This window comes from Pongo abelii, chromosome 1, assembly GCF_028885655.2.
Source record: "Pongo abelii isolate AG06213 chromosome 1, NHGRI_mPonAbe1-v2.0_pri, whole genome shotgun sequence".
Lineage (NCBI taxonomy): Eukaryota > Metazoa > Chordata > Mammalia > Primates > Hominidae > Pongo > Pongo abelii.
In genome coordinates this window covers 188,231,445-188,259,233 of record NC_071985.2, presented here as the reverse complement: position 1 = coordinate 188,259,233, position 27,789 = coordinate 188,231,445, and the positions used below count along the sequence as shown (strand labels likewise).

The following is a 27,789-nucleotide window of genomic DNA, read 5'->3' as shown; positions in this document are numbered from 1 at the left end:
AAGACTTACAAATAGGTGAGTAATTATAACAAGCTTTATGGTTTATTTTGTGCTTTTTTTCTTAAAGATAAAATTAAAAATTATAGAATTGCAGAAAATTTGAAAATACATATAAAGAAATATAAAATAAAAATCAGAAATAATCACTCTTTCCAGTGTCATGTATATTTACTCACACTTTTCTAGTAATTTTTTTTTTTTTAGATGGAGTCTCACTCTGTCACCCAGACTGGAGTACAGTGGCGTGATCTCCGCTCACTGCAACCTCCGCCTCCCAGGTTCAAGCAATTCTCCTGCCTCAGCCTCCTGAGTAGCTGGGATTACAGATGTGTGCCACCACACCCGGATAATTTCTAGTATTTTTAGTAGAGACAGGGTTTCACCATGTTGGCCAGGCTGGTCTCAAACTCCTGACCTCAGGTGATCCACCCACCTCAGCCTCTCAAAGTGCTGGGATTACAGACGTGAGCCACCGCGCCCAGCCTCGTAAGTTTTTACTAAAAATGGGATGGTATTATACTTATTGTTTTGTAACTGGCCTTTCCACTTAATAACACATTGTAAATATTTTTCCATGTTATCAAATATACATCTAAAACATTAAAAATGATTACATATAATTCTGGTGAATACATGTATATCTATTGAGCTAATCAATCCCCTATTGTTGGACATTTATATGGTTCCCAATTTTTCTCATCTGTACTTTATTTTTATCCATGCTGTAATGAGCCCCTTGGCTATGTGCATATCCTTAGTTAATTATGGCTCAGGATAAATTCCTACATGTAGAATTCCCGGATCACATGGTATGAACATATTTTAAAGGCTTTTGATAAGAAGAAATACCCTTCAGAAAGACTGTAAGTATTTACACTCCTATAAGTAGTAAATGAGAGTACCTAGCTCATGTAACCTCTCCCACACCAGAAGCTAATTATCTTAATTAAAAACACCTGACCATTTGAAAATCAAAAAATGCTAACTCAGTGTTGTTTTAATTTGCATCTTTGTTAATGAGGTGTATATTCTTTCACATGCTTATTAGATTTACGTTTTAGAAGTGTTGGATCACAGGAGAAGAAAGATGATCAGAGGAAACTTCAGGTGGTGACACGGTGTGTCTGGCTATTACTTTCAAGAGAGAGACGGGCATATCTAGATTCAGCAAAATCTTGAGCAAGACAAAGATATGGTGTGAGAGATGGAGGTAGGGAATTGGGAGAAGACAATGAAAATGTATGTCATTGCTGTAAGGCTCAGAAAATGAATATTTTAAAAAAGAATGTCTCTTTTGAAATGGGTATCCTTTGATAAAGTCAGGGACAGGCTGATTGGGGGAAAGCCAGGAAACTATTTCAGAGGAGGGTTTAAACTCACAATGAAACAGCTCTATCCTGTTATCATGAAGGAAGGTAGGAAGGTGGGGAGGAGAAAAGGAAGACTGCTTGGTGACAAATGCAGATTGTGTCTACTTACTAGCATAGGAGATTTAAAAAACTTCAAATTAGTGCTTTTTTAACAAAACATGTAATTTCAGAGTAGACTATAATGTTGCTCAATAACACAGAGAAGCTGTGAACTGAGGCCTAATTGCTTTGTTAATGCTCTTTGAGATGCATTAACTCCTTTCACCCCCTCAAAGCTTAGAGGACAGGATGCAAATTCTTATTTGAGGTTGCTGTATCACAACTGAGTATACATGCAAATGGCTTAGGCTTCACATAAATATCCCTAATAAAAGCCCCAAAAGATCTGTGTGAAAACTGTCCAAATTGTAGTTTGAATTGCAGGTACGTATGAAGATGGCTCATTTGGGCCTGGCATGAAGTGAGGGTGGCTCTAAAGTTCTTAGAGGAGGGCTAGACTTACCAAGCCACAGTGGCTGGCCTTGGGAATTAAAGAGTAGTCTTTCACTTTCCCGCTGGCAGGCAGGAGCTGTATAAACATCACTGCTGATTATTCGCTGTAGGTGGCTATCCTGCCAATGTAATTCACGGCCCTCAATGGCTCTAGTGAATACTGTTCGTCTTGGTCTGGATAAGGAGTCTGGAGAAAGAAGAACATACAGCAGTACAGTGACAGGCAATTTGAAGTTTTAAGCCCTGGGTCTTCTTCAGGGTGGGAGGTTGGCTGAATAATAGTATTTTAAAAGAATAACTCTGGCAGCAGTGTTGAGAACAGGTTATAAGGAAGGGCAATGAGAGCAGCCACTTGCAATCTCTCTGAGTATCTGTTGTGTTGCCTCCTTCTTGGATAAGCTTTCAGTGTGTGTGTGCTCTTTATAGGAATAACCTTCCCACAGAGATCTATGGCTTACTTCCTCCTACAGAAGACTAATTTCTCCTGAGATCCAGAAGCTACATGAAATAGAAGAGGTGTAGTGGTGCTTAGCCACTCAATCATGAAGATACAAACTGCTTCTATCAAGGTCAAAGGTAAAGAGAAGAAGCTAGGTAATATCCCTGGCCAATCTGTAACTTGTTTCATACCAAGTTTCCCTTATCAGACCAAGGACTTTCATAAAATTCATATTAAGAGTTGAAACAGCTGAAGCTATGGTGGCTCCTGCCTGTAATCCCAGAACTTTGGGTGGCTAAAGTGGGAGGATCACTTGAGGCCAGGAGTTCAAGACCAGCCTGGGCAACATAGTAAGACACTGTCTCTACAAAAAATAAAAATTTAAAAATTAGCCCAGCATGGTGGCACATGCCTGTAGTCCTAGCTACTTGGGAGGCTAAGGCAGGAGGACCACTTGAACTCAGGAGGTAGAGGCTGCAGTGAGCCAAGATTACACCACTGCACTCTAGCCTGGGTGACCGAGCAAAATCCCATCTCAAAAAAAAAAAAAAAAAAAAAAAAAAAAAGAGAGAGAGAGAGAAAGAGCTGAAGCTCTGTATATTCAGGTACCTTTATTACACTGATATCTGCAGGCTTACAGTCTTGTTCCCCAATAAGAAAAAACGGATGAGGCCAGGTGTGATGACTTGCACCTGTTATCCCAGCACTTTGGGAGGCTGAGGTTGGCGGATTGTTTGAGTCCAGGAGTTTGAGACCAGTCTGGGGAATGTGGTGAAACCCCCTCTCTACAAAAAATAAAAAATTGGGCCAGGCGCGGTGGCTCACGCCTGTAATCCCAGCGCTTTGGGAGGCCGAGGCGGGCGGATCACGAGGTCAGGAGATCAAGACCATCCTGACCAACATGGTGAAACTCCGTCTCTACTAAAAATACAAAAAAATTAGCCAGGCGTGGTGGCGGGCGCATGTAGTCCCAACTACTCTGGAGGCTGAGGCAGGAGAATGGCGTGAACCCAGGAGGTGGAGCTTGCAGTGAGCTGAGATCACGCCACTGCACTCCAGCCTGGGCAACAGAGCGAGACACCGTCTAAAAAATATATATATATATATTTTTTAGATGTATTTTTTAGATGGATATATATATATATATATACACACACACATATAAATTAGCCGGGCATGGTGGCATGGCCTGTAGTCCCAGCTATTCAGAGGGTCTGAGTCAGGAGGATCACTTGAGCCCAGGAGGTTGAGGCCACAGTGAGCCGAGATCATGCCACTGGTCTCGAGCCTGGATAACAAGGCGAGATCATGCCTCAGAATAAAAGAAAAAGAAAAAGAAAAAACTGATGCTAATAAAAGACAAACTTGTTTTCTCACTGGAGTCTTACCATGCCATCTCCCTTCAGGAAAAGGGCTGCAGGGAAACCAAAACTGCAGACAAAAATGTAAGCTCAACTCTTAAGGGTGGTATGTAGGAGGACCAAATGGAAGATATCTTGCCATAAACCACAGACTTAGGGAGGATCATGGAAATGATATTTAAGGTAATAAGAAACCATGAGGGAGTCATTTAACTGATGCTTTGCCAGATTAATGGCAATTTAAACTATTTTGGGATCAAGAACTAAAGTATTATACTGTATGGACATTTCCAGAGATGCCCAAATGAGGTGTGTACCTACTGATTCTGTGCAAAAAAATTATGAGGGAATGTCAGAGAATTCATACTGAATATGAAAGAACCTAACATATTCAACCATTCAGGAAAAGTCCTTGGAATCTGGTCATTTCTTTAGAATTTAATATATCCCATTGGGTACAGGCTCAGATGGTTGAACGATATTATCATTAGAGTAGCACTGACAGTATTTACTGAAATTGCTTCTCCTTCATGTTGTCCCTCACTGAAAGCACAATGACTCTTCTACTGGCTGGAATCTAAGCTCCTCTACTGCTGAACTGAGAATCCACCAGTCTGCTCAACCCACAGTGGGCACTGGGCTCCCAATATATTTTTAAATTGATTAAATCAGCAAATAATTACTGCCTACTATACAGTAGGTACTGTTCTTAGTGCCTAGGACATACAAAGTTCCTGTCTTTATGGACCTTTACATTCAACTGGGGAGAGACAGTTAAGTAAATATATAGTATATCAGATATGTCATACAGTTAAGAGTGCTATGAAAAAGTCTAAAGCAGAGTTAAGGAGAAAAGCAAGCTGGTGTTAGGCAGGGGGTTATTGTTTTATTCATATATAGAATAGTCTCCAGGCAAAAGGAACAGCAAGCACTAAGTCCTAAGGTAGAAGTATATTTAGAGTGTTTGAGAACAGTGAGGAGGCCAGTATAGTTGGATGGAATGAGCAAGCAGGAGAATCACAGGAGAATCACAGGAGATGAGGTCAGAGACATATTAGAGAACTAGATCATGGAAGGCCATGTAGGCCATGAGAAAAAGATGACTTTGGGTTTTTGAGAAAGATGAGAGGCCACTGAAGAGCTTTGAGCTGTGAAGGTATATGATGGGACTTGCGTTTTAAAAGGATAACTCTGGCAGCAGTACTGAGAATAGGTTATAAGGCGGAAGGGCAGAAGAAGGGGGAGCAGTCAGGTGGGCACTACAATAATTTGTGAGAGATGATGGTAGTTGGCAGAGAAATAAAGAGTGGAGATGATGAGCAGTAGTTGGATTCTGGATATATTTCAAAGATAAAGGCAATATATTGGATTTGCTCATGGATTACAGCTGGGGTGAGAGAGAGTAAAGAATTAAGAATGACTCCAAGGTTTTTAAGAGAGTTGCCATATATGGAGACAGGAAGACTGCAAGAGGAGCAGGTTTGGGGAGGGCTTGAGGGGTAGGAATCCTACTGAGATGCCTGTTAATAGATAAATGGAGATATCAAAAAGGCAGTTAAATATACATATCTAGAGTTGAGAGGAAAGGTCTGGGCACGATATGTATGTGTATATATATCTTATATATACACCTATATATCATATCACATATATATATCATATATATCATATATACATATATATCATATATATCTTATATATACATATATACCACATATATATCTTATATATAATATATATATCATATATATATATGAGCTGTTAGTATGTAGATGATTACTAAAACAATGCAATCAACAAAGAAGTATAGAAAGAGAGGTGGTAGCCAGGCGCGGTGGCTCATTCCTGTAATCCCAGCACTTTGAGAGGCAGAGGTGGGCGGATCAGAAGGTCAAGAGTTCGAGACCAGCCAGGCTAACATAGTGAAACCCCATCTCTACTGAAAATACAAAAATTAGTCAGGCGTGGTGGTGGGCACCTGTAATCCCAGCTACTCGGGAGGGTGAGGCAGGAGAATCGCTCGAACCTGGGAGGCAGAGGTTGTGGTGAGCCAAGACCACACCAGTACACTCCAGCCTGGGCAACGGACTCTGTCTCAAAAAAAAAAAAAGAAAGAGAGGTGGTCTGATGACAGATCCCTGGGCACTATGGCATTTTAGGTTGGGAAATGGAGAAAAGAAAGTAAAGAGACTTCAAAGGAACGGTCAATGAAGTGAGAACCGAGAGAGAATGGTTTCTTGGAAGTCAAATGACAAAGTTTCAAGGAGAGTGTGACTAATGTGTCAAATACTGCTGATAGGTCAAGTATCAGTTGAGAACAACTACTAGATTTAGCAACAGTTAGCATTAGTAACAACTACTAGATTTAGCAACAGTTAGCATTAGTAACCGGTACAAGAGCTATTTCAGTAATGGTAGGGATTGAAAGCCTGACTTGGAGTGAATTCAAGGGAGACTAAGAACAGAAGAAATGGAGATGGCAAATCTGTACTATTCTTTTTAATGATTTTTCCTAACTCTACCGCTCATTTCTACCACCCAGAGAGGCACGTGGAGTCACGAGAGTGTTTTTTGTTTTGTTTTGGTATGGGAAATATAACAATATGCTTGTACACTCAGGAATAATTCATGGAGAGTGAAAAATTGGAGATGCAGGAGAGAGAGGAAATAATTTCTTGTTAATTCCTAGAGTGATGTCCTAGATAAAAGTGATGTAATAGGATCTTGAGAATAACTGGAGGGCTTGGATTTAGAAGCATAGACTGCAACAGGGGAAGAGGCAGAGTAGATGGGCAAAGACAGTAATTCTCTGACCTTCTAGAACAGTTATTTCTTTTGACCCATCACCACAGATGTGGTGGTGGAGTTTTGGAAATTCTCTTCTGATTGCTTCTTTATTTTTAGTAAACAGGAAGCAAGACTCAGTTGAAACTGAGGAAGGAGAGAAAGTACAGAAAATTTTAGGAAAAAGATGGTGTGAAATAGTAATTTATAAGAGTGAAAGATGGCACAGACTAGGGAAATGTACTAGATGTCTAGAAAGTACTGAGGACCCACTTGAAATGAGTGGTCATAAACTTAAAATAAGACCAGTTATTATGGTTGTTTCTTTCTTTCTTTTCTTTTTTTTGAGACAGGGTCTCATTTTGTTGCCCAGGCTGGAGTGCAGTGGCATGACCATGGCTCATTGAAGCCTTGACCTCCTGGGCTCAAGCAATCTACCATACCTGGCTAATTTTTGTATTTTTTGTAGAGACAGGGTTTCACCATGTTGCCCAGGCTGGTCTTGAACTCCTGAGTTCAAGGGATCTGCCAGCCTTGGTCTCCCAAAGTACTGGGATTATAGGCAGGAACCACTGTGCCCGGCATGGTTGTTTCTCTCCAGCCATATTCAGCTGTGCAAGTGTACCAAGTAATTAGAGCTGGAATGAACTAAGTTTAGAGTTTTTCCATCAGTGTATCAAAGGGAAAGAGGGAGTTAAGTGTGTATGCAAAGCAGTGATTGTAATGAGTTACCAAGGAATCTAACGTGGATGAGGAGGAAAATGAGGCTATCAAAAGAGTGAAAACACATTTTGTCTTACACAGTAAGACAAAAATTCCTAGTGGGTCAAAGAATTACTGAAATTGGGATACTAAAGAAAAGAAGCTAGCAAGATTGATGGTGGTAACTGGTGATGCACGAAATTGAGATTATGAAGAGGGTGTAGTTTTTGGTAATGTCAAGGTTTAGGGTATGATTTTGGGGTTGAATGGCTAAGTTATGGTAGAGGATGAGACTACTGGAAAAGAGGAGATCAAATAATTGAGAGTCCAGGGTATTGGAAGGGTCATCTATGTGGCTACTGAAGTCATCAAGAATTATGATAGGAATCAGCATGGTGGCTCATGCCTATAATCCCAGCACTTTGGGAGGCCAAGGCAGGAGGATTGCTTCAGCTCAGGAGTTCGAGACTAGCCTGGGCAACATGACAAAATCCTGTCTCTACAAAAAATACACTCAAAAAAAAAATTCGGCTGTGAGTGGTGGCTTGCGCCTGTAGTCCCAACTACTCAGGAGGCTGAGATGGGAGGATCACTGAAGCCTGGGAGACAGAAGTTGCAGTGAGACGAGATCACGCCACTTCACTCTAGCGTGGTTGACAGTGAGACCCAGTCTCAAAAAAAAAAAAAAAAAAGAAATTAAAAAAAGAATTATGATAGGAATAGTGATAGAAAGTAGTATTAGTAAGCCAATAGCTAAAAATCTTCAAGGAATGAGAGGGATTGACCCAGAGGTCTACAGATGACAAAAACCAGGAGGGTGGCAGACAGTATAGTTTGATGGCAGAAACTTAAACCTGGGGATATTTTAAGAAGATAGGAAGGAGAATTATGTAGAAATGACTATGAAGAATAGGCAGGAATCAACTGCTTCTCCAGCCCCAAAGGTAAAGGGATGTGAGAGAGGTATCAATCACAACCTGAGAAGGCTTTAGAAGAAGCAACATCTTCAAAGGAGAACTAACAACAACAAAGAACCAATATATTATGACAAGGAAGAAACTGCCAGACCAGGCTGGTCGCGGTGGCTCATGCCTGTAATACTAGCACTTTGGGAGGCCAAGACGGGCAGATCACTTGAGGAGTTTGACACCAGCCTGGCCAATATGGTGAAACCCTGTATTTGCTAAATATACAAAAATTAGCCAGGTGTGGTGGCCCACGCCTGTAGTCCCAACTACTCGGGAAGCTGAGGCAGGAGAATTGCTTGAACGTGGGAGGTGGAGGTTGCAGTGAGCCAAGATCGCGCCACTGCACTCCAGCCTGGGGGACAGAGCTACTAGAGGTTGCAGTGAGCCAAGATCGCACTACTGCACTCCAGCCTGGGCAACAGAACAAGGCATGTGTTTGTATGCATTTGACCCTCTCTATGCTATCCAAAGCCACTATCAAAGAGATGGCTTCCTGTGTTGTGGAAGCTAGATGAGTGCCAGGAAAGGGTAAAAAAGTGGCAAAATTGTAGCCTTTACCTCTTTCATTACCTTAGTTGTCTTAAATATACTGACAACTAATTATGGTACAGAAGAAGACCAAACAAAAACAAAAATTTTCGTGATTTCCTCCTTGAGACTGAAAATATCAATACAGTTATTTGAAATAAAAGGAACTGCCAGGCACAGTGGCTCACGCCTGTAATCCCAGCATTCTGAGAGGCTGACGGTGGGCGGATCCCCTGGGGTCAGGAGTTCAAGACCAGGCTGGCTAACATGGCAAAATCCCATCTCTACTAAAAATACAAAAACTTGCCGGGCGTGGTGGCTCTCACACCTGCAATCCCAGCTACTCGGGAGGCTGAGGCATGAGAATTGCTTGAACCCTGGAGGCAGAGGTTGCAGTGAGCCAAGATCGCGCCACTGCACTCCAGCCTGGGGGACAGAGTGAGACCTTGTCTCCAAATAAAATAAAATAAAATAAAATAAAATAAAAGGAACCAATTGTAAAATCAGTGTCTGATAAAATCTTCTACCAATAAAGGCTCTCAATAGGCTAAAGAATAATCAATTGACAACATCAAATAGACTGAATTAGTTGAACTAAAACTGATACGAATGCTGATGTCAAGTGATGTCTGTAGGCGAGTGGGCTCAAAGGGTGGAGGGTATGGTATCACTGTACTGGATGTGTCTTAAAATGGGGCAGGAATCCTACCAATAACATGGGAGGATGATCCCACCCAGCTATTTGCTGTATAAAAATTTGAGGAAAACAGAAGTAAGAAAAGCTATGGTCAGGACACTTTTTAAAACTGCTTCTTACAGGTCTTTTGTTCCTCCCCTAAGTTAGGTCTCAGCTAAAACCAACCCCAACTGAAGCCAAGATATTTAATACATTAGACATGAAGAACCAGAAGAGTAGACCAGGAGTCACGCAGAGGCTCTAGGACATTATGCTGGGCACTGTAAGGACACTCTAGATGTGGAAAAGGACAGCAACTCAATGTCAAAGATAAAAGCTTATCCTTACTTAAGGTTTGGCATTTCAAGATGAATTAAGAACACAGGCTTTTCTTATTTAGAATGGCAATTCTTGACAGCTAAAAGGCTATCCAACTACCATTGTTCTAGGGTTTACCCTCCCACCTTTTGAAGTTCCAGGTACAAAGAGCCTAAAAGGACACTTGGCTCACCTGGGCTGTGAATGGCACTCTGGGGAAGTGCATTGGTGATGTTGGGCAGCTCATGTCCATAGTTTCCATCCTCCAGGGGACAGACATCCAGGTCACTCCACTTCTGCAGCTGCTGCAGCCAGCAGGATTTCTCCTCCAGTTTGCAGTGTGGATTTAAAATTATGCACACCCATAAAGCCCCTGGAAAATAAAGCAACCCATATTCTTAACATCTCTCCTTTGATGTGTGTGTAAGCCTTAATGTTTCAGTTTCATTTTTAGATGGTAGAGAAAGTTTCCAAAGCATTAACTTTTCTTAATATAAAAAATTTGCTAAGATTTTCAGAACTGGCTTGTTTTTCCTTCCCAACACTTCCTTAAAGTAGAGTGACTATCTTATTTGAATCTGTGTGCCTGTGATATAAAAGACAGATTTAGGCTTGAACTCTGAGCTCAAATCTGCAGTGTAATAAATATTTATTAAGAGCCTTCTATGTTAAGGCTCTGTGCTGGTGAATAAAACAGACACTGTTCCTACCCTTGAGGAACTGTCTAGTGAGGGAGACAGATAAATAAACATAATTCCATTTGAATATGATAAGTATTAAGATAAAGATATGTTCAGGGTATGAAAGCAGCATAGAGGAAGGGCATTTAGTACAAGGACATGGTTGGAAGCGAGGAAGTCAGAAAAGGTTTTATTTTTTTGCTTAGCTGAACTTCCTGAGCTTCATCAAATCATTCAATTGTAAAACTGAGTTCATAAAAATACCTACTTTGTAGGGATATTGTGAGAATTTAATGAGATAACCTTTGTAAAGGGTCTAGCATATTACCTAGCACACAGTAGAATCTTAGTATTTGCTTATCCAAGAAAAATAATTTATTTGGACTTGGATTTTCAAACTGCTGATAACTTGTGATGCCTTAAAACCATTACTTTTTTGGGATTTTTTTTTTTTTTTTGAGACAAAGTCTCTCTCTTGCCCCCCAAGCTGGAGTGCGATGGGGCGATCTCGGCTCACTGTTGCAACCTCCGCCTCCTGAATTCAAGCAATTCTCCAGCCTCGGCGCCCCACCCCCACACCCCCCCACCCCGAGTAGCTGGGATTACGGGCGCCCGCCACCATGCCCGGCTAATTTTTGTATTTTTAGTAGAGACGGGGTTTCACCGTGTCGGCTAGGTTTGTCTAGAACTCCTGACCTCAGGTGATCCACCCGCCTTGCCCTCCCAAAGTGCTGGGATTACAGGCGTGAGCCACCGCGCCTGGCTGCAGTGTGTCTTAATATAAACATCCTTTAGGATGTAGTTACATCCATGGATAGAAGTACATTTGGACACTATTTCAAAGCCTCTCAAAGCCAAATAGGAATGTTTTGAAAAGCCGTCTTAGCCTCAATTTCAGATATTGAAGATGAAAATTAATTTCTGGCTGGGTGCTGTGGCTCACACTTATAATTCCAGCACTTTGGCAGGCCAAAGAGGGCAGATCACTTGAGCTCAGGAGTTTGAGACCAGCCTGGGCAACATGGTGAAACCCTGTCTCTCCCAAAAATACAAAAATTAGCTGGGCATGGTGGTGTGCACCCAGCTGGTCCCAGCTACTCAGGAGGCTGAGGTGGGAGGATTGTTTGAGCCCAGGAGGTGGAAGTTACAGTGAGCCAAGATCACACCACTGCACTCCAGCATGGGTGATGGGGAAAAAAAAAAGAAAAAAACCCTCATTTCTATTTTTTCAATTCAATTTTTTAAATGTACCATGAAAAAGAAACTATATTATGTGTTGGGTACAGTGGCTCACTCCTGTAATCCTAGCACTGTGGGAGGCCGAGGCGGGCGGATCACCTGAGGTCGGGAGTTCAAGACCAGCCTGACCGCCATGGAGAAACCCCGTCTCTACTAAAAATACAAAAAATTAGCCAGGTGTGTTGGTGCATGCCTGTAATCCCAGCTACTTGGGAGGCTGTGGTAGGAGAATCGCTTGAATCTGGGAGGCAGAGGTTGCAGTGAGCTGAGATCCCACCATTGCACTCAAGCCTGAGCAACAAGAGCGAAACTTCACCTCAAACAAAAAAAAAAAAAGAAAAGAAGAAAGAAAAAAGGAACTAATACTTACAACGGTGACTCTTCAGGGGATTATAGTAACATTTATTTTACAGTTTAAGAAGGGCTTTTCATCTATAGTGTAGAAACAGATTTTCATATTTAATCTTCACAGGTAAAAAAGAGGACCAAAAAAGAAGCTACTAAATCTGGCAACTTCAGAAGAACTCTGGTGACCTTAGGAATGGCAAAATCCATAGGATAATAGGAATGGAAAACAGATTGGGTGAGATGAGAGGCTTAAGAGGTAAAGAAACAGGGTGCTAATTCTAGTCCTGGAGGAGTTCCAATTTCCTAGGCATTTTGATATTAAGAAGGGGATCCTAGCCGGGTGCGGTGGCTCATTCCTGTAATACCAGCACTTTGGGAGGCGGAGGCGGGTGGATTGCTTGAGGTCAGTAGTTCGAGACCAGCTTGGCCAACATGGTGAAACCCCATCTCTACTAAAAATACAAAAAATTAGCCAGGCATCGTAGTGTGTGCCTATAATCCCAGTTACTCAGGAGGCCAAGGCAAGAGAATCTCTTGAGTCCAGGAGGCAAAAGTTGCAGTGAGCCAAGGTTGAGCTACTGCACTCCAGCCTGGGCAACAGAGCGAGACTCTGTTTCAAAAAAAAAAAAAAAAAAAGGATCCCTAGAAAGTGAGCACAAGTCACAAGTACTTTCACCTACAAGTTAAAAATGAGTTTTCCGTCTAATTAATTACATCCTTATAAATTTGTTTCAGTACAATTACAACCCTGAGAAAGAGACAAAGCAAAAAATCCTACTAGTTGCCTGTATAAAACATCACTCACAGGACTGTTATCAGTATCCAGAAGCATATTTTCCTACAACTTAAAAAAAAGTGTTGGCTTGGTACAGTGTCTCATGCTTGTAATACCAGTGCTTGGGGAGGCTGAGGTGGGAGGATCACAAGGCCAGGAGTTTGAGATCAGCCTGGGCAACATAGTGAGACCCTATCTCTACAAAAAATTAGAATTGGCTGAGTGTGGTAGCCTGTGCCTGTAATCCTAGCTACTTGGGAGGCTGAGGTGGAAGTATTTCTTGAGCCCAGGAGTTTGAGTTGCAGTGAATTATGATCACACCACTGTATTCCAGCCTAGGGGACAGTGAGATCCTGTCTCAAAGTAAATCAATAAAAAGAAATTTGGCCTGGGCATGGTGGCTCATGTCTACGATCCCAGCACTTTGGGAGGCTGAGGCAGGTGGCTCACTTGAGGTCAGGAGTTTGAGACCAGCCTGGCCAACACGGTGAAACCCTGTCTCTATAAAAGTAGAAAAATTAGCTGGGCGTGGTGGTGTGCGCCTTGTAGTCTCAGCTACTTGGGAGGCTGAGGCAGAAGAATTGAGTGAACCCAGGAGGCAGAGGTTGCAGTGAGCTGAGATTGCACCACTGCACTCCAGACTGGGCAACAGAGTGAGACTCTTTCTCAAAAAACAACAAAAAATTTTAAAAATGTCAAAAACTGAAAGCAAAGGTAGCTACTATGGACATCACAATTTTACATAATTATTAAATATTAAATATAATAATAAAATAATAGCTATCACTGATTTCTTTTCATCAGCTAGGGATTAAGGTGTTAAGCACTTTATCTCATTCAGTCCTCTAACTCTGAGGGTCAACAGGTCTTGGTTTGGATGTAAGAGAAAATAGGGAATCAAGGATAACCCTTAAATTTTCTTCTTGAGCAATGATGGAGTCTCGCTCTGTCACCCAGGCTGGAGTGCAGTGGCATGATCTCAGCTCACTGCAATGTCTGCCTCCCAGGTTCAAGTGATTCTCCTGCCTCAGCCTCCTAAGTAACTGGGATTACAGACACCTGCCACCATGCCCGGTTAATTTTTTGTATTTTTTTTTGATATGGAGTCTCACTGTGTCGCCCAGGCTGGAGTGCAGTGGCGCAGTTTTGGCTCACTGCAAGCTCCACCTCCCAGGTTCACGTCATTCTCCTGCCTCAGCCTCCCGAGTAGCTGGGACTACAGGTGCCCACTACCACACCTGGCTAATTTTTTGTATTTTTAGTAGAGATGCGGTTTCACCGTGTCAGCCAGGATGATCTCGATCTCCTGACCTCGTGATCTGCCCGTCTCGGCCTCCCAAAGTGCTGGGATTACAGGCGTGAGCCACTGCGCCCGGCCAATTTTTTGTATTTTTAGTAGAGACAGGGTTTCACCATGTTGGCCAGGCTTGTCTTGAACTCCTGACCTCAGGTGATCTGCCTGCCTTGGCCTCCCAAAGTGCTAGGATTATAGGCATGAGACACGGTGCCTGGCCATTGAGCAACAAGATAATACATCTTGATGCTATATATTGAGATGGCGACAACAAGGGGAAAATAAGGCTTTGGCAGGAAAATTAAGAGTTCTGTGATGTCTGTATTAAGTTTGAGATGTTTCTTAGAAGTGATGGGCAGCTGGACACAGCCTGGAGCTCGGGAAAGATCAGTACTATCCATACTGCATCTGGATAGTATTTAAAGCCATGGGACTGAATACATAATCATTTAGGTAGAGAACATAAACAGGAAAGTGGATGCTGGGGGACACTCAATATTTAGAAGGGTTGAGGAAAGGCAGAGAAGTCTGCAAAGGAGACTGAGTGGAAGTCACCAGGAACACAGTGGGGAAACCCAGTGGGTATGCAGTTATGGAAACCAAGAGAAGAGTGTTTCAAAAAGAGTATGGGCATGTGGCTCGTGCCTGTAATCCCAGCACTTTGGGAGATGGAGACGGTAGAATTGCTTGAGGCTAGGAGTTCAAGACCAGCCTGGGCAACATAGCGAGACCCTGTCGCTACAAAAGGAAGCAAAAATAAAAGAGTATGGTCAAGTTTACTGAAAACCGCTAAGAGTTTTGAAGTAAGATAAGAACGGAGAAGTGACTGTTGTATTTAGCAATATGGAAATTACTTGTGATTTTGACAACAGCTACTTCAGGAGACTGGCAGCAATGGGCAATGGAAACCCAACTGCAGTGGGCTCAAGAAAGAACAGAGGGGAGCAAATGGAAAGAGTGAACACAGATAATTTTTTAAAGAAGTGTTATTTCAAAGGGGAGAAGAGAAATGGGTTAATAGTTGGTGAGGACAGTTGGAATATCAGAGGAGTATTTTTTAAAATTTGAGATTAAAAATATTAGAGGAGGCGAGGCACAGTGACTCACGCCCGTAATCTCAAAACTTTGGGAGGCTGAGGTGGGTGGATTACCTGAGGTTAGGAGTTCGAGACCAGCCTGGCCAACATGGTGAAACCCCATCTCTACTAAAAATACAAAAATTAGCTGGGCCATGGTGGTGCATGCCTGTAGTCCCAGCTACTCAGGGGGCTGAGGCAGAAGAATTGCTTGAACCCAGGAGGCAGAGGTTGCAGTGAGCCAAGACTGCGCCACTGCCAAGACTGCACCACTGCACTCCATCCTGGGTGATAGAGTGAGACTCTGTCTCAAAAAAAAAAAAAAAAAGATATTAGAGCATATTTGTATGCTGATGGAAATGATCCTGTAGAGAGAAAAAAGTTAATAATGCCCAAGCAAAGAAATAATTGTAGGAGCAACATTCTTGAGAAAAGGAGATAGAACAGAACCCAGAGCAAACACGTAAGGGTTGGCCTTTCATGATAGCAGAGATACTTTATGGATTTTAACAGAGGAGAAGGCAAACCATATGGGTAGAGACATAGAGGGCATTAGTAGATTTGCAGGTGGGGAGATAATGAAACTTCGTGTCTGATTGGTCCCATTTTCTCTAGTTCAGAAACGGAAAGTAGTGAGCCATTTCTCTCTACATTTGTAGTTCCTACAAACCCTGCCTAGGTTCTCCATAGGTGTATAGGCCTTGTGATCTGTAAGGAGCCCTAAGAATAGCTAGGGGAGCCCTTAGAATAGTTAGGGGAAGCATGAATGCACTGTGTTCTAGTGTCTAACCTAATAAGCCTTCTCTAAGTGCAGTGGTTCTCAAAGTGTGGTCTCTGGATCAGCAGCATCAGCATCCCCTGGGAATTTGTTTGAAATGCAAATTCTCAGGCTCCACTCCAAACCTACTGATTCAGAAACTCGGGATAGGGCCCAGTGATCTGTTTAAACAAGTACTCCAGGTGATTCTGAATGGTTTGAGAACCACTGTCTTAGCAGAATGCTGAGGGTTTCTTGGATGGTAGATAAAGTAATTTGTTAGATATGAAAATGCCAGAAGCAAGAGTTTTTCATAATGAACCCAAGTATATAACAAGAGTTTTAAAAGCACCAGGAGCCAACTCTACTTACTTCCTCTCAGCTACCTTTGTCCCAGAGGTAAAGCCCAAGTCCACAGCACAATCCTGTGACTGGTTCAGAAACTAAGACATTCAGGCCTCAGATGAAACTGACTCTCCCAAGGCTAACTTCAAGTTCTTAAGGAATATGCACTTTGAAAAAATAAAAGGACTTAAGATAGAATTGAGGGAGATGTTACAGAGGGATATTTGATTTAAAGTCAGACAGATTGGGCTTCCAGTGTTAGAGCCAAAACTTACTAGTGTGTGACCCTGAGTTCAGGGTATGGAAGATTCTGAAAGCAGGGCGAGAAGTATTAGCATTGCAAAACTGGTCTTAGAGCAAGGGAATGCTAAAGAGAAATGATGGCCACAGAGGACTGTCTTGATGAGGGAGAATCTGGAACAGTGAGGCCATTAGAAGGTCACAGTTCTAATCTAATCTAAAAGTTTCAAGGGGAAATGGACACTACATTGCATTTTAAAGGTTGAGAAATCAAATAAAGTTGGTCACTGGATGTAGGGAATGAAAGAAAAATGAGTGCTTGGCAATAAGTTTGGTAAAGTAAGGAATGGTGGTGCCAATGCCAGTCACAAGAGCCTTTTTTTGTAGGAGAAAGCCCAAGTTCATTTTTGATTTCTCATTGGAAATGGTCAATGGACATCTACTCATGTGGGACTAGAACTCAGATGAGTAGAAAGAAGAAAAAGGTGAAATGACCATATAAGTAAGCTCTGAAGCTATGATATTTTTAAAAAAGTTATCAAGGGAATATAGAGAAGGAAGAATAGAAGGTTAAGTCCAAGTATTGGAAACTGCCCTACATCTTAAAGGTCTGGCTGGGAGTGACACAGAAGAGCAGACTCAGGAAAAGCAACAAAAGTGAGGCTGATAAGTATTTGGTGAGCCAGGTTACTGCCATGCAACAGAAGCCAAGCAAAGAGGTTTTCTCTCAACAAAGGTTTCCACGTGGTAACATCTGGAACAGAATGCTTGATGTCAATAGCAAAGCACAATGCTGTAAAAGCAACAAAAGTGAGTTCAGTGTTACTCTGGGTGGCCTCTGCAGAACCTAAGTCTTCTACCAGCTGGACTTAGCAAGATCCATGAAACGATTGATGGCAAGGGTTCATAAACACTGTTGCCACAGGGCAAGATGGTAGGACGAAGCACTTCTCTGAATGATGGGAACTTACCTAGCTCATCCCAGAGCTGCCTGCACTTGTCTGTCATGTTTGTTCCTTGCTGCCTCCAGAGTGTGAGTCGTGGGTCAGCCATAAACTGCTCAGTTATTAGTGTCAGCATCCTTGCTCCATTGGAATCTCTCATCCGCAGCATTTCTCGAACCTGACACATAAGAAGTGGCAAGGGATTGGTGATTGTGCATCACAAAAAAGTAGGAGGAGAAGGAAGTAGGGGAGGTGGAAGTGAAGATGAAGTATCTGAGTACACCATATCCAAAAGAGCCAGAAAGAAGGCCTCTTGTTCTGTCAGCAAGATCTCTGCGTGTACCAAGAAAGCCTGATGTTCACAATGAGATACCACTTCACACCCACTAGGATGGCTAGAATTAAAAAGTCAGATAACAAGTGTTGGACAGGATGTAAAGAAATCGACATATCATACACTGTTGGTAGGAACGTAAAATGATACAGCCACCTTGGAAAACAGACTGGCAGTTCTTCAAATGATTAAGCATAGAGTTACCATATGACCCATCAATTCCACTCCAAGAAAGAAATGAAAATATATGTCCACATAGAACCTTATACAAGAATGTTTATAGCAGCACTATTCATAATAGCCAAAAGGTGGAAACAACTCAAATGTTCACTAACAGATGAATGGATAAACAAAACATAGGGTATCCACATTTTGAACAATAAATCCACATTTATTGTTCAGACGTAAAAAGGAATGAAGTACTGATTCATGCTATGACACCGATGAATCTTAAAAACATTATGCTGAGTGAAGGAAGCCAATCATAAAAGACTACATACTATATGAATGATTCCATTCATATGAAAGTCCAGAATAGGGAAATCTATAGAGACAGAAAGTAGATTAGTGGTTTCTTAGGGCTGGGGGAGGGAGACATAGAGGACAAGGGAGGGATAGGTAAGGGTATGGGGTTTCTTTTTGAGGTGATGAAAATGTCCTAAAGTTGATTGTGGTGATGGCTGCATATAACTATGAATATACTAAAAAACCACTGAACTGAACTTTAACACTTTAAATGGGTGAATTGTATAGTATATGAATTATATCTCACTGAAGGTATTAAGGGGAAAAAAAGAAAAGAAAAACAGCCTGCTGTGAGAGCCCCTAGTTTCAAAATACTGTGTCTTTACGAAAAATGTTGAAACTCTAGTCTTCAAGCTTCATCAGGCAGCACTGGATTAAAAGCAGAGGGAAGGCAGTTTCCTTGCTAAAATGCCCCAGCAATACTAACTCATTTAGAGAGCAGAGCAGAAGGAACAGGACTACCAGGTTGAGGTGGGAGGGCTCCCTGGATGCAACCTGCTCAGGTCTGGTCAGCCTCTCCCACTAGATTTCAAGTATTCAGTTCAGCTATGTCAAGTGAGCTAGGTATAATGCATGAAGCCTGAAGCGCAGTGTGCCCAGTCTAACTTAAGCTTCTTTTGTTAACAACAAAAGAAAAACATCTTTTCATATCTTACCTTGGCAAACATTGAGTTGAGTTGCTTTCCAGAACCACAGTAACCGCCCTGGGAGAGAAAAAGCTTCACTTGTTCTTTCACCTGTTCTTCATCCAAATGCCAACAGTTCTCATCTTCAATGCTGGCCCCAGCTGTGGGGTCAGGGGCACCTATGAAGGATAGAACAGTGAAATGAATCACCCGAGTTCACGTGCTACACATTCAGCTGGAGGGGCACTTTATGAGCATATTCAAACAGAGATGGGTCATTCTGCTTTAATATGGGTTTTGTCAACTGTACAGTCCTAAACAAAATAAATAAATACGTAAAATTAATTTTTCAAAAAGCCTAAATTAAAAGATCTAATGCTAGTTGCATGTTCACTTAAGTCTCAGTTATAGCTTCATCTAAGATCTACAGATACCACTGTAGGGGAAAAAAGGCTAGAAGAGATAGATATACAATATGCAAATTGTGCATTTTTTTCCCCAGGAAAGTGACATTTTGTTTCTTCTTTTTGCTTTTCTATGAAGTTCAAGTATGCCTTAATAGGCACACATTATTTTAAAATAAAAATACATTCTTTGAACATGAAGTTCTTTTTGTTTGTTTGAGACAGGGTCTCACTCTGTCACCCAGGCTACTGGAGTGCAGTAGCATGATCATGGTTCATTGGAGCCTCAACCTCCCAGGCTCAATCGATCCTTCCACCTCAGCCTCCCAAGTAGCACCACAGGAGAGGGCCACCACACCCAACTATTTTAAAATAATTTTTTGTATAGACAGGGTTTTGCCATGTTGCCCAGGCTGGTCTCAAACTCCTGGGCTCAAGCAATCCTCCCAACTCAGTCTCCCAAAGTACTGGGATTACAGGCCAAAAAAATTCTGTTTTTTAAAGTTCACTAGAAAATTGTCCCCTAAAGCATAGGTAGAGTTGCATACAGGGTGATATGATTTTATAAATTTATATAAAATATATTTTCATATTGGGCTCACCTTGACAAAACCACTTAAAACATAGTTATTTACACATCCCTGTCTCCTAGTAGTCTGTTAACTCCTTACTCACAGTTGAATCCCCAGTTGAATCCAAAGCTGTATCACCTATAGCATAGTGCTGATAATGTGACAAGCACTCTGGAAATGTCTGTGAAATGAAAACTGAATCATCTTTCACTCTCTTATAGACAGAGTGCTATAACAATTTATTTTTTAAAAAAATTTTAACTGACAATAATTGTGTGTATATACGGGGTACAATGTAACGTTTTAATCTATGCATACTTTTTTTTTTTTTTTTTTGAGACAGAGTCTCACTCTGTCATCCACGTTGGAGTGCAGTGGCACGATCTCGGCTCCACCTCCCGGGTTCAAGTGATTTTTGTGCCTCAGCCTCCCAAGTAGCTGGGATTTCAGGCATGTGCCATTATGCCTGGCTAATTTTTGTATTTTTGGCAGAGATGGGGCATCGCCATGTTGGCCAGGCTGGTCTCAAACTCCTGGCCTCAAATGATCTGCCTGCCTTGGCCTCCCAAAGTTCTGGGATTACAGGCGTGTGCCACCATGCCCAGCCTGACCTATGTATACATTATAGGAAGATTTGATCAAGCCAATTAACATGCCCATCACCTCACCAGTTTGTCTTTTTTTTTTTTTTGATGTGGTAAGAATGTTAAAAATCTATTTTAGTACTTTTGAAATACGCATTATTGGTTGGGTGCAGTGGCTCATGCCTGCAATCCCAGCACTTTGGGAGGCTGAGGCAGGTGGATCACTTGAGGCCAGGAGTTTGAGACTAGCCTGGCCAACATGGCGAAACCCTCCTCTACCAAAAGTACAAAAATTAACTGGGTGTGGTGGCGTATGCCTGTAATTCCAGCTACCTGGGAGACTGAGGCACGAGAATTGCTTGAACCTGGGAGGTGGAGGTTGCAGTGAGTGAAGATCGTGCCATTGCACTCCCGCCTGGGCAACAGAGTGAGACCCTGTCTCAAAAAACAACAAAAATGACAATATTATTATTAACTGTGGTCACCACGTAGTGCAATAGATTACTAAAACTTATTCTGTGACAAGTTTTTAGAAACCTACCTCCAAGTGACAATAGTCCATAAATCAATACTCTATAGGTGTGGTCACGCAATAGGTTACAAATTCATGTCATGTTTAATCAGTTTGCCTTACTCCTCGTCTCCCTATGTCAGAACTCTGCTTAAATAAAATTTGGGTCAGCACAACAAAGCTACTCCTCTGCTATGCTTTTTTGTAGTATATCTTATTCTCTAGGGAATTAGGAGGGCTCACATATTCATTCATTCCACAAATACAAATTAACACATATGATCTGCCACTTTATTGTGTCTATTCTATGCTACTTTTCTTCAAATGTTTTATTCTAAACATAGTTTTTTGTTGTTTGTTTTAGACAGGGTCTCACTCTGTTGCCCAGGCTGGAGTGTAGTGGTACGATCATGGCTCACTGCATCCTCAACCTCCTGCGCTCAAGTGATCCTACCACCTTAGCTTCCCAAGTAGCTGGGACTAAAGACATGCACCACTATGCCCAACTAATTTATTTTTAAATTTTTTTGTAGAGATAGGGTCTTGCTATATTGCCCAGGCTGGTCTGGAACTCCTGGGCTCAAGAGATCCTCCCACCTCAGCCTCCCAAAGTGTTAGGATTACAGGCATAACCCACCATACCTGGCCGAGTTTTTTTAAAAAACAATTTCAACTCTTATTTTAGATTCAGGGGATATATGTACAGGTTTGTTACATGGGTATACTGTGTGATGCTGAGGTTTGGGGTAAAAATGATCCCATCACCCAGGTAGTGAGCATAGTACCCAATAGGTACTTTTTCAGATCTTGTCCCTTCCTTTTCTCCCCTCTCGAGTAGTTCCCAGGGTCTACTGTCCCCATCTTTATGACTATGTGTAACCAATGTTTAGCTCCCACTTATAAGTGACAACATGTGGTATTTGGCTTCCTATTTCTGAATTAACTTACTTAGGATAATGGCCTCCAGCTGCATCCACGTTGCTGCAGAGGAAATTACTTTGGTCTTTTTTTTTAATAGCTGCATTGAATTCCATAATGTATATGTACCATATTTGCTTTATCCAATCCACTGCTGTTGGGCACCTAGGTTGATTCCATGTCTTTGCTATTGTGAACATATGATTGCCTGTATCTTTTTGGTAGAATGACTTATTCTCCTTTGGGTATATGCCCAGTAACAGGATTGCTGGGTGGCAGAGTAGTTCTGTTTTAAGCGCTCTGAGAACTCTCCAAATAAACATAGTTCTGATCATAATCACTTCCCTGCTCAAAAGTATTCAGTCATGCCCTATTCTTACTAAATTACGTCCAAATGCCCTAGCATGGCATTCAAGGCACCCTATGCTCAGGCCCTATCTTTTATTTTTCGTCTTGTCTTCCCCTACACTTATGATATGCTTCAGCCAGAAACAGTGTTCCCAGAAGTCAACCACATTAGTTTATGACATACTTTTCCTCCTCCTTCCTCTAACCTGTTCTTTGACCAAAAAACCCAACAGTTCTCATTGTCAGTATTACTTCAGCTCCAGAGTCAGGGCTGCAAGGAGAAACAGAAACCATAGGAAGGTGCAGTGGCTCACATCTGTAATCCCAGCACTTTGGGAGGCTGAGGTGGGCGGATCACGAGGTCAGGAGATTGAGACCATCCTGGCTAACACGGTGAAACCCCGTCTCTACTAAAAATACAAAAAATTAGCAGGGTGTGGTGGGGGGCACATGTAGTCCCAGGTACTTGGGAGGCTGAGGCAGGAGAATGGTGTGAACCTGGGAGGCGGAATTTGCAGTGAGCTGAGATAGCGCCACTGCACTCCAGCCTGGGTGACAGAGTGAGACTCTGTCTCAAAAGAAAAAAAAGAAATCATAAAATTGTGTACAGAGAGGCTAACACTGCTGAGGTTCATGTATTGCTAGTTTACTTGGCAATAGGAGCTTTATTTCTTTTTTTTTAATTTTATTATTATTATACTTTTAAGTTTTAGGGTACATGTGCACAATGTGCAGGTTTGTTACATATGTATACATGTGCCATGTTGGTGTGCTGCACCCATTAACTCATCATTTAGCATTAGGTATATCTCCTAATGCTATCCCTCCCCCCTCCTCCCACCCCACAACAGTCTCTGGAGTGTAATGTTCCCCTTCCTGTGTCCATGTGTTCTCATTGTTCAATTCCCACCTATGAGTGAGAACACGCGGTGTTTGGTTTTTTGTCCTTGTGATAGTTTGCTGAGAATGATGGCTTCCAGTTTCATCCATGTCCCTACAAAGGACATGAACTCATCATTTTTTATGCCTGCATAGTATTCCATGGTGTATATGTGCCACATTTTCTTAATCCAGTCTATCGTTGTTGGACATTTGGGTTGGTTCCAAGTCTTTGCTATTGTGAATAGTGCTGCAATAAACATACGTGTGCATGTGTCTTTATAGCAGCATGATTTATAGACCTTTGGGTATATACCCAGTAATGGGATGGCTGGGTCAAATGGTATTTCTAGTTCTAGATCCCTGAGGAATCACCACACTGACTTCCACAATGGTTGCACTAGTTTACAGTCCCACCAACAGTGTAAAAGTGTTCCTATTTCTCCACATCCTCTCCAGCACCTGTTGTTTCCTGACTTTTTAATGATCGCCATTCTAACTGGTGTGAGATGGTATCTCATTGTGGTTTTGATTTGCATTTCTCTGATGGCCAGTGATGATGAGCATTTTTTCATGTGTTTTTTGGCTGCATAAATGTCTTCTTTTGAGAAGTGTCCGTTCCTGTCCTTTGCCCACTTTTTGATGGGGTTGTTTGTTTTTTTCTTGTAAATTTGTTTGAGTTCATTGTAGATTCTAGATATTAGCCCTTTGTCAGATGAGTAGGTTGCGAAAATTTTCTCCCATTCTGTAGGTTGCCTGTTCACTCTGATGGTAGTTTCTTTTGCTGTGCAGAAGCTCTTTAATTAGATCCCATTTGTCAATTTTGGCTTTTGTTGCCATTGCTTTTGGTGTTTTAGACATGAAGTCCTTGCCCATGCCTATGTCCTGAATGGTAATGCCTAGGTTTTCTTCTAGGGTTTTTATGGTTTTAGGTCTAACATGTAAGTCTTTAATCCATCTTGAATTAATTTTTGTATAAGGTATAAGGAAGGGATCCAGTTTCAGCTTTCTACATATGGCTAGCCAGTTTTCCCAGCACCATTTATTAAATAGGGAATCCTTTCCCCATTGCTTGTTTTTCTCAGGTTTGTCAAACATCAGATGGTTGTAGATATGAAGCATTATTTCTGAGGGCTCTGTTCTGTTCCATTGATCTATATCTCTGTTTTGGTACCAGTACCATGCTGTTTTGGTTACTGTAGCCTTGTAGTATAGTTTGAAGTCAGGTAGTGTGATGCCTCCAGCTTTGTTCTTTTGGCTTAGGATTGATTTGGCAATGCGGGCTCTTTTTTGGTTCCATATGAACTTTAAAGTAGTTTTTTCCAGTACAGACCAGTATTTCTAATGAACATGGAAGCCAAAATTCTCAACAAAATACTAGTAAACTGAATTCAGTTGCACATTAAAAAGATCATACACCATAATCACATGGAATTTCTCCCTGGGATGCAAGGATGGTTTAACATGCACAAATAAATGTGATTCACCACATCAACAGAATGAAGAATAAAAATCATGCGATCATCTCAAAAGATGTAGAAAAAGGATTTGACAAAATGCAACCCTTTCATTATAAAAACACTCAATAAATTAGACACAATAAAAGCCATATATGACAAGCCCATGGTAAACATCACACTCAAAGTTGAAAGGCTGAAAGCTTTTCCTCTAAGATTAAGGAAAAGATGAAGATGCCTACTCTTGCCACTTCTATTCGACATAGTACTAGAGGGGCTAGCCAGAACAATTGAGCAGGAAAAAGAAGTAAAAGGCATCCAAATATGGCAGGAAGATAAATTGTCTGTTTGAAGACAATATGATCTTACTTATAGAAAACTCTAAAGATCCCACCAAATATCTGTTAGAACTAATAGACAAATTCAGTACAGTTGCAGGAAACAAAAATCAACAAACATCAGTTGTGTTTCTATACACTAATAATAAACTACCTGAAAAAAAATCATTATGGAAAATAGTATGGCGGTTCCTCTGTAAATTGAAAACAGAACTACCATATGATCTAGCAATCTCACTTCTAGGTATATATTCAAAGGAAATGATATCAGTATTTAGAAGAGAGATCTGTACCCCATGTTCATTGCAGCATTAGTTATACTAGCTAATATATTGAAACAGCCTAAGTGTCATTGATGAATGAATAAAGAAATTGACATATATATGTATGTGTATATAAGTGTGTGTATGTAAATATAAGTAAATATGTGTGTATATTGTCTATATATAATGGATTATGATATTGAAATATATGTATAATGGAATATTATACATATAATATATTGGAATATTATTCAGCCACAAAAAGGAAGGAAATCCTGCCATTTGTGACAACATAGATGAACTTGGAAGACATTATGCTAAGTGAAATAAGCCAGACATATAAAGACAAATACTACATGATCTCACTTATATGTGAAATATTTAAAAAGTTGAACTAATTAAAGCAAAGAGTAGAAAGGTGGTTGCCAGGGGCTAGGGGTAGGGGAATGGGGAGGTGTTGGTCAAAGGGCACAAACTTCTAGTTATAAGATTAATAAGTTCTGGGGATCTAATATACAGTATGGTGACTATAGTTAATAATACTGTATAGTTTACTTGAAATTTGATGAGAGCACACTTTAATTGTCCTTACTATTACACACTCACACACACACAAAAATGATAACTGAGTGGTGATGGATATGTTAATTAATTTGATTGTAGTAATCATTACACAAGGTATGCAGACATCGTATCATCCCATTGTATACCTTGAATATATAAATGTTTGTCAATTAAATATTTTAAAATAAAAAACAGTAAAACAGAAATATGAAAATTTTTACTTTTAGTCTACAGAAAAGTAAATATTTATTTTCCCCACATAATTCTGCTTTCTTTTCATATATAGCTTACATATATGAATCTTGAAGACCTTTAGCACCATGTTTTGGTATGAAAAAGAATATGGGAAGAAGGACATTACAATAAGAAAAATAATGCATTTTTCTTCTCTATGCTGCCTCTTGTCACTCAGTTTCTGTGGAACCTAATTCTTATTCTGATCAGAGAAGAAGGAACTGAAAATCAGGATTTTATTAACACCATCGATATCTCCCCACTCTCTGGCAAATGCACAAACACAGTCCTCTGGTTCCTAACTATGCATTTCACAGATGAGTTTCCCTGGCTGCTCTCCATGCATATGATAAATAAAGTAGCTTTTGTTTTGAGAGATTTATTTTGAAGACCTCTTCATTAAACCCTATTTGGGGGCAGATGCGTATCTACAGAAGGTGAAGAAAAACATGCTGATAAAATAGCCATCAACGAAATGTGCCACTGACAAAATCTAACATGGTCTGTCTTCAAAGAATACATTTAAAATACAGAAACACACACACATGCACAGACACACGTGGGAGGGAGAGAGGGAAGAGGGGAGAGAAAAAGAGAGGAAAGCTGGAAGGAAGAATTAATTTTAAAAAGACCTTTGAAACCACATTTAAAATATATGAAATTCCTAACCAGAGTAATCATCACTTCCAAATATGGCTGAGTGTTGAAAAGTCAACCAAGAGGTCTGCTTGTTTGTTCTGATGGTGGGATGCTGGGGTGGGGAAGAGATGATGATGTTGCAAAAATTACCCAATTCTTTATTTTTTTTATTTTTATTATTATTATACTTTAAGTTTTAGGGTACATGTGCACAATGTGCAGGTTAGTTACATATGTATACATGTGCCATGCTGGTGTGCTGCATGTAATCCAGCATATAAACAGAACCAAAGACAAAAACCATATGATTATCTCAATAGATGCAGAAAAGGCCTTTAACAAAATTCAACAACCCTTCATGCTAAAAACTCTCAATAAATTAGATATTGATGGGACGTATCTCAAAATATTAAGAGCTATCTATGACAAACCCACAGCCAATATCATACTGAATGGGCAAAAACTGGAAGCATTCCCTTTGAAAACTGGCACAAGAGAGGGATGCCCTCTCTCACCACTCCTATTCAACATAGTGTTGGAAGTTCTGGCCAGGGCAATTAGGCAGGAGAAGGAAATAAAGGGTATTCAATTAGGAAAAGAGGAAGTCAAATTGTCCCTGTTTGCAGATGACATGATTGTATATCTAGAAAACCCCATTGTCTCAGCCCAAAATCTCCTTCAGCTGATAAGCAACTTCAGCACAGTCTCAGGATACAAAATCAATGTACAAAAATCACAAGCATTCTTATACACCAATAACAGACAAACAGAGAGCCAAATCATGAGTGAATTCCCATTCACAATTGCTTCAAAGAGAATAAAATACCTAGCAATCCAACTTACAAGGGATGTGAAGGACCTCTTCAAGGAGAACTACAAACCACTGCTCAATGAAATAAAAGAGGATACAAACAAATGGAAGAACATTCCATGCTCATGGGTAGGAAGAATCAATATCATGAAAATGGCCATACTGCCCAAGGTAATTTATAGATTCAATGCCATCCCCATCAAGCTACCAATGACTTTCTTCACAAAATTGGAAAAAACTACTTTAAAGTTCATATGGAACCAAAAAAGAGCCTGCATCGCCAAGTCAATCCTAAGCCAAAAGAACAAAGCTGGAGGCATCATGCTACCTGACTTCAAACTATACTACAAGGCTACAGTAACCAAAACAGCATGGTACTGGTACCAAAACAGAGATATAGATCAATGGAACAGAACAGAGCCCTCAGAAGTAACGCCGCATATGAA

General features: G+C 41.0%; 1 protein-coding gene and 1 long non-coding RNA gene across 5 annotated transcripts in view; one reads left to right on the top strand and one right to left on the bottom strand.

Annotated features, from left to right (window-relative positions):
* Window positions 1-27,789, bottom strand: part of ZSWIM5 (zinc finger SWIM-type containing 5) — a 281,205-nt gene that overhangs the window by 27,890 nt on the left and 225,526 nt on the right. For 2 of the 3 annotated variants that reach the window (XM_054535682.1, XM_002810905.4), the window contains exons 3-6: window positions 18,852-19,000; window positions 17,364-17,514; window positions 9,832-10,011; window positions 1,873-2,049 (exon numbers count right to left, since the gene is read on the bottom strand). In XM_054535682.1, coding sequence (XP_054391657.1) covers window positions 1,873-2,049; window positions 9,832-10,011; window positions 17,364-17,514; window positions 18,852-19,000 — 657 coding nt within the window. The remainder of the gene's footprint in view (window positions 1-1,872; window positions 2,050-9,831; window positions 10,012-17,363; window positions 17,515-18,851; window positions 19,001-27,789) is intronic. The other variant, XM_054535675.2, reaches the window with a different exon arrangement.
* On the top strand, window positions 51-26,475 carry LOC129051113 (uncharacterized). Of its 2 annotated transcripts, none has more exons than XR_008515173.1 (5): window positions 51-486; window positions 1,049-1,210; window positions 2,289-2,438; window positions 12,030-12,140; window positions 25,946-26,475. It is a non-coding gene; the product is annotated as an uncharacterized LOC129051113 (long non-coding RNA). The 2 variants fall into 2 exon arrangements; XR_008515169.1 differs by having other exon boundaries at window positions 12,030-12,161.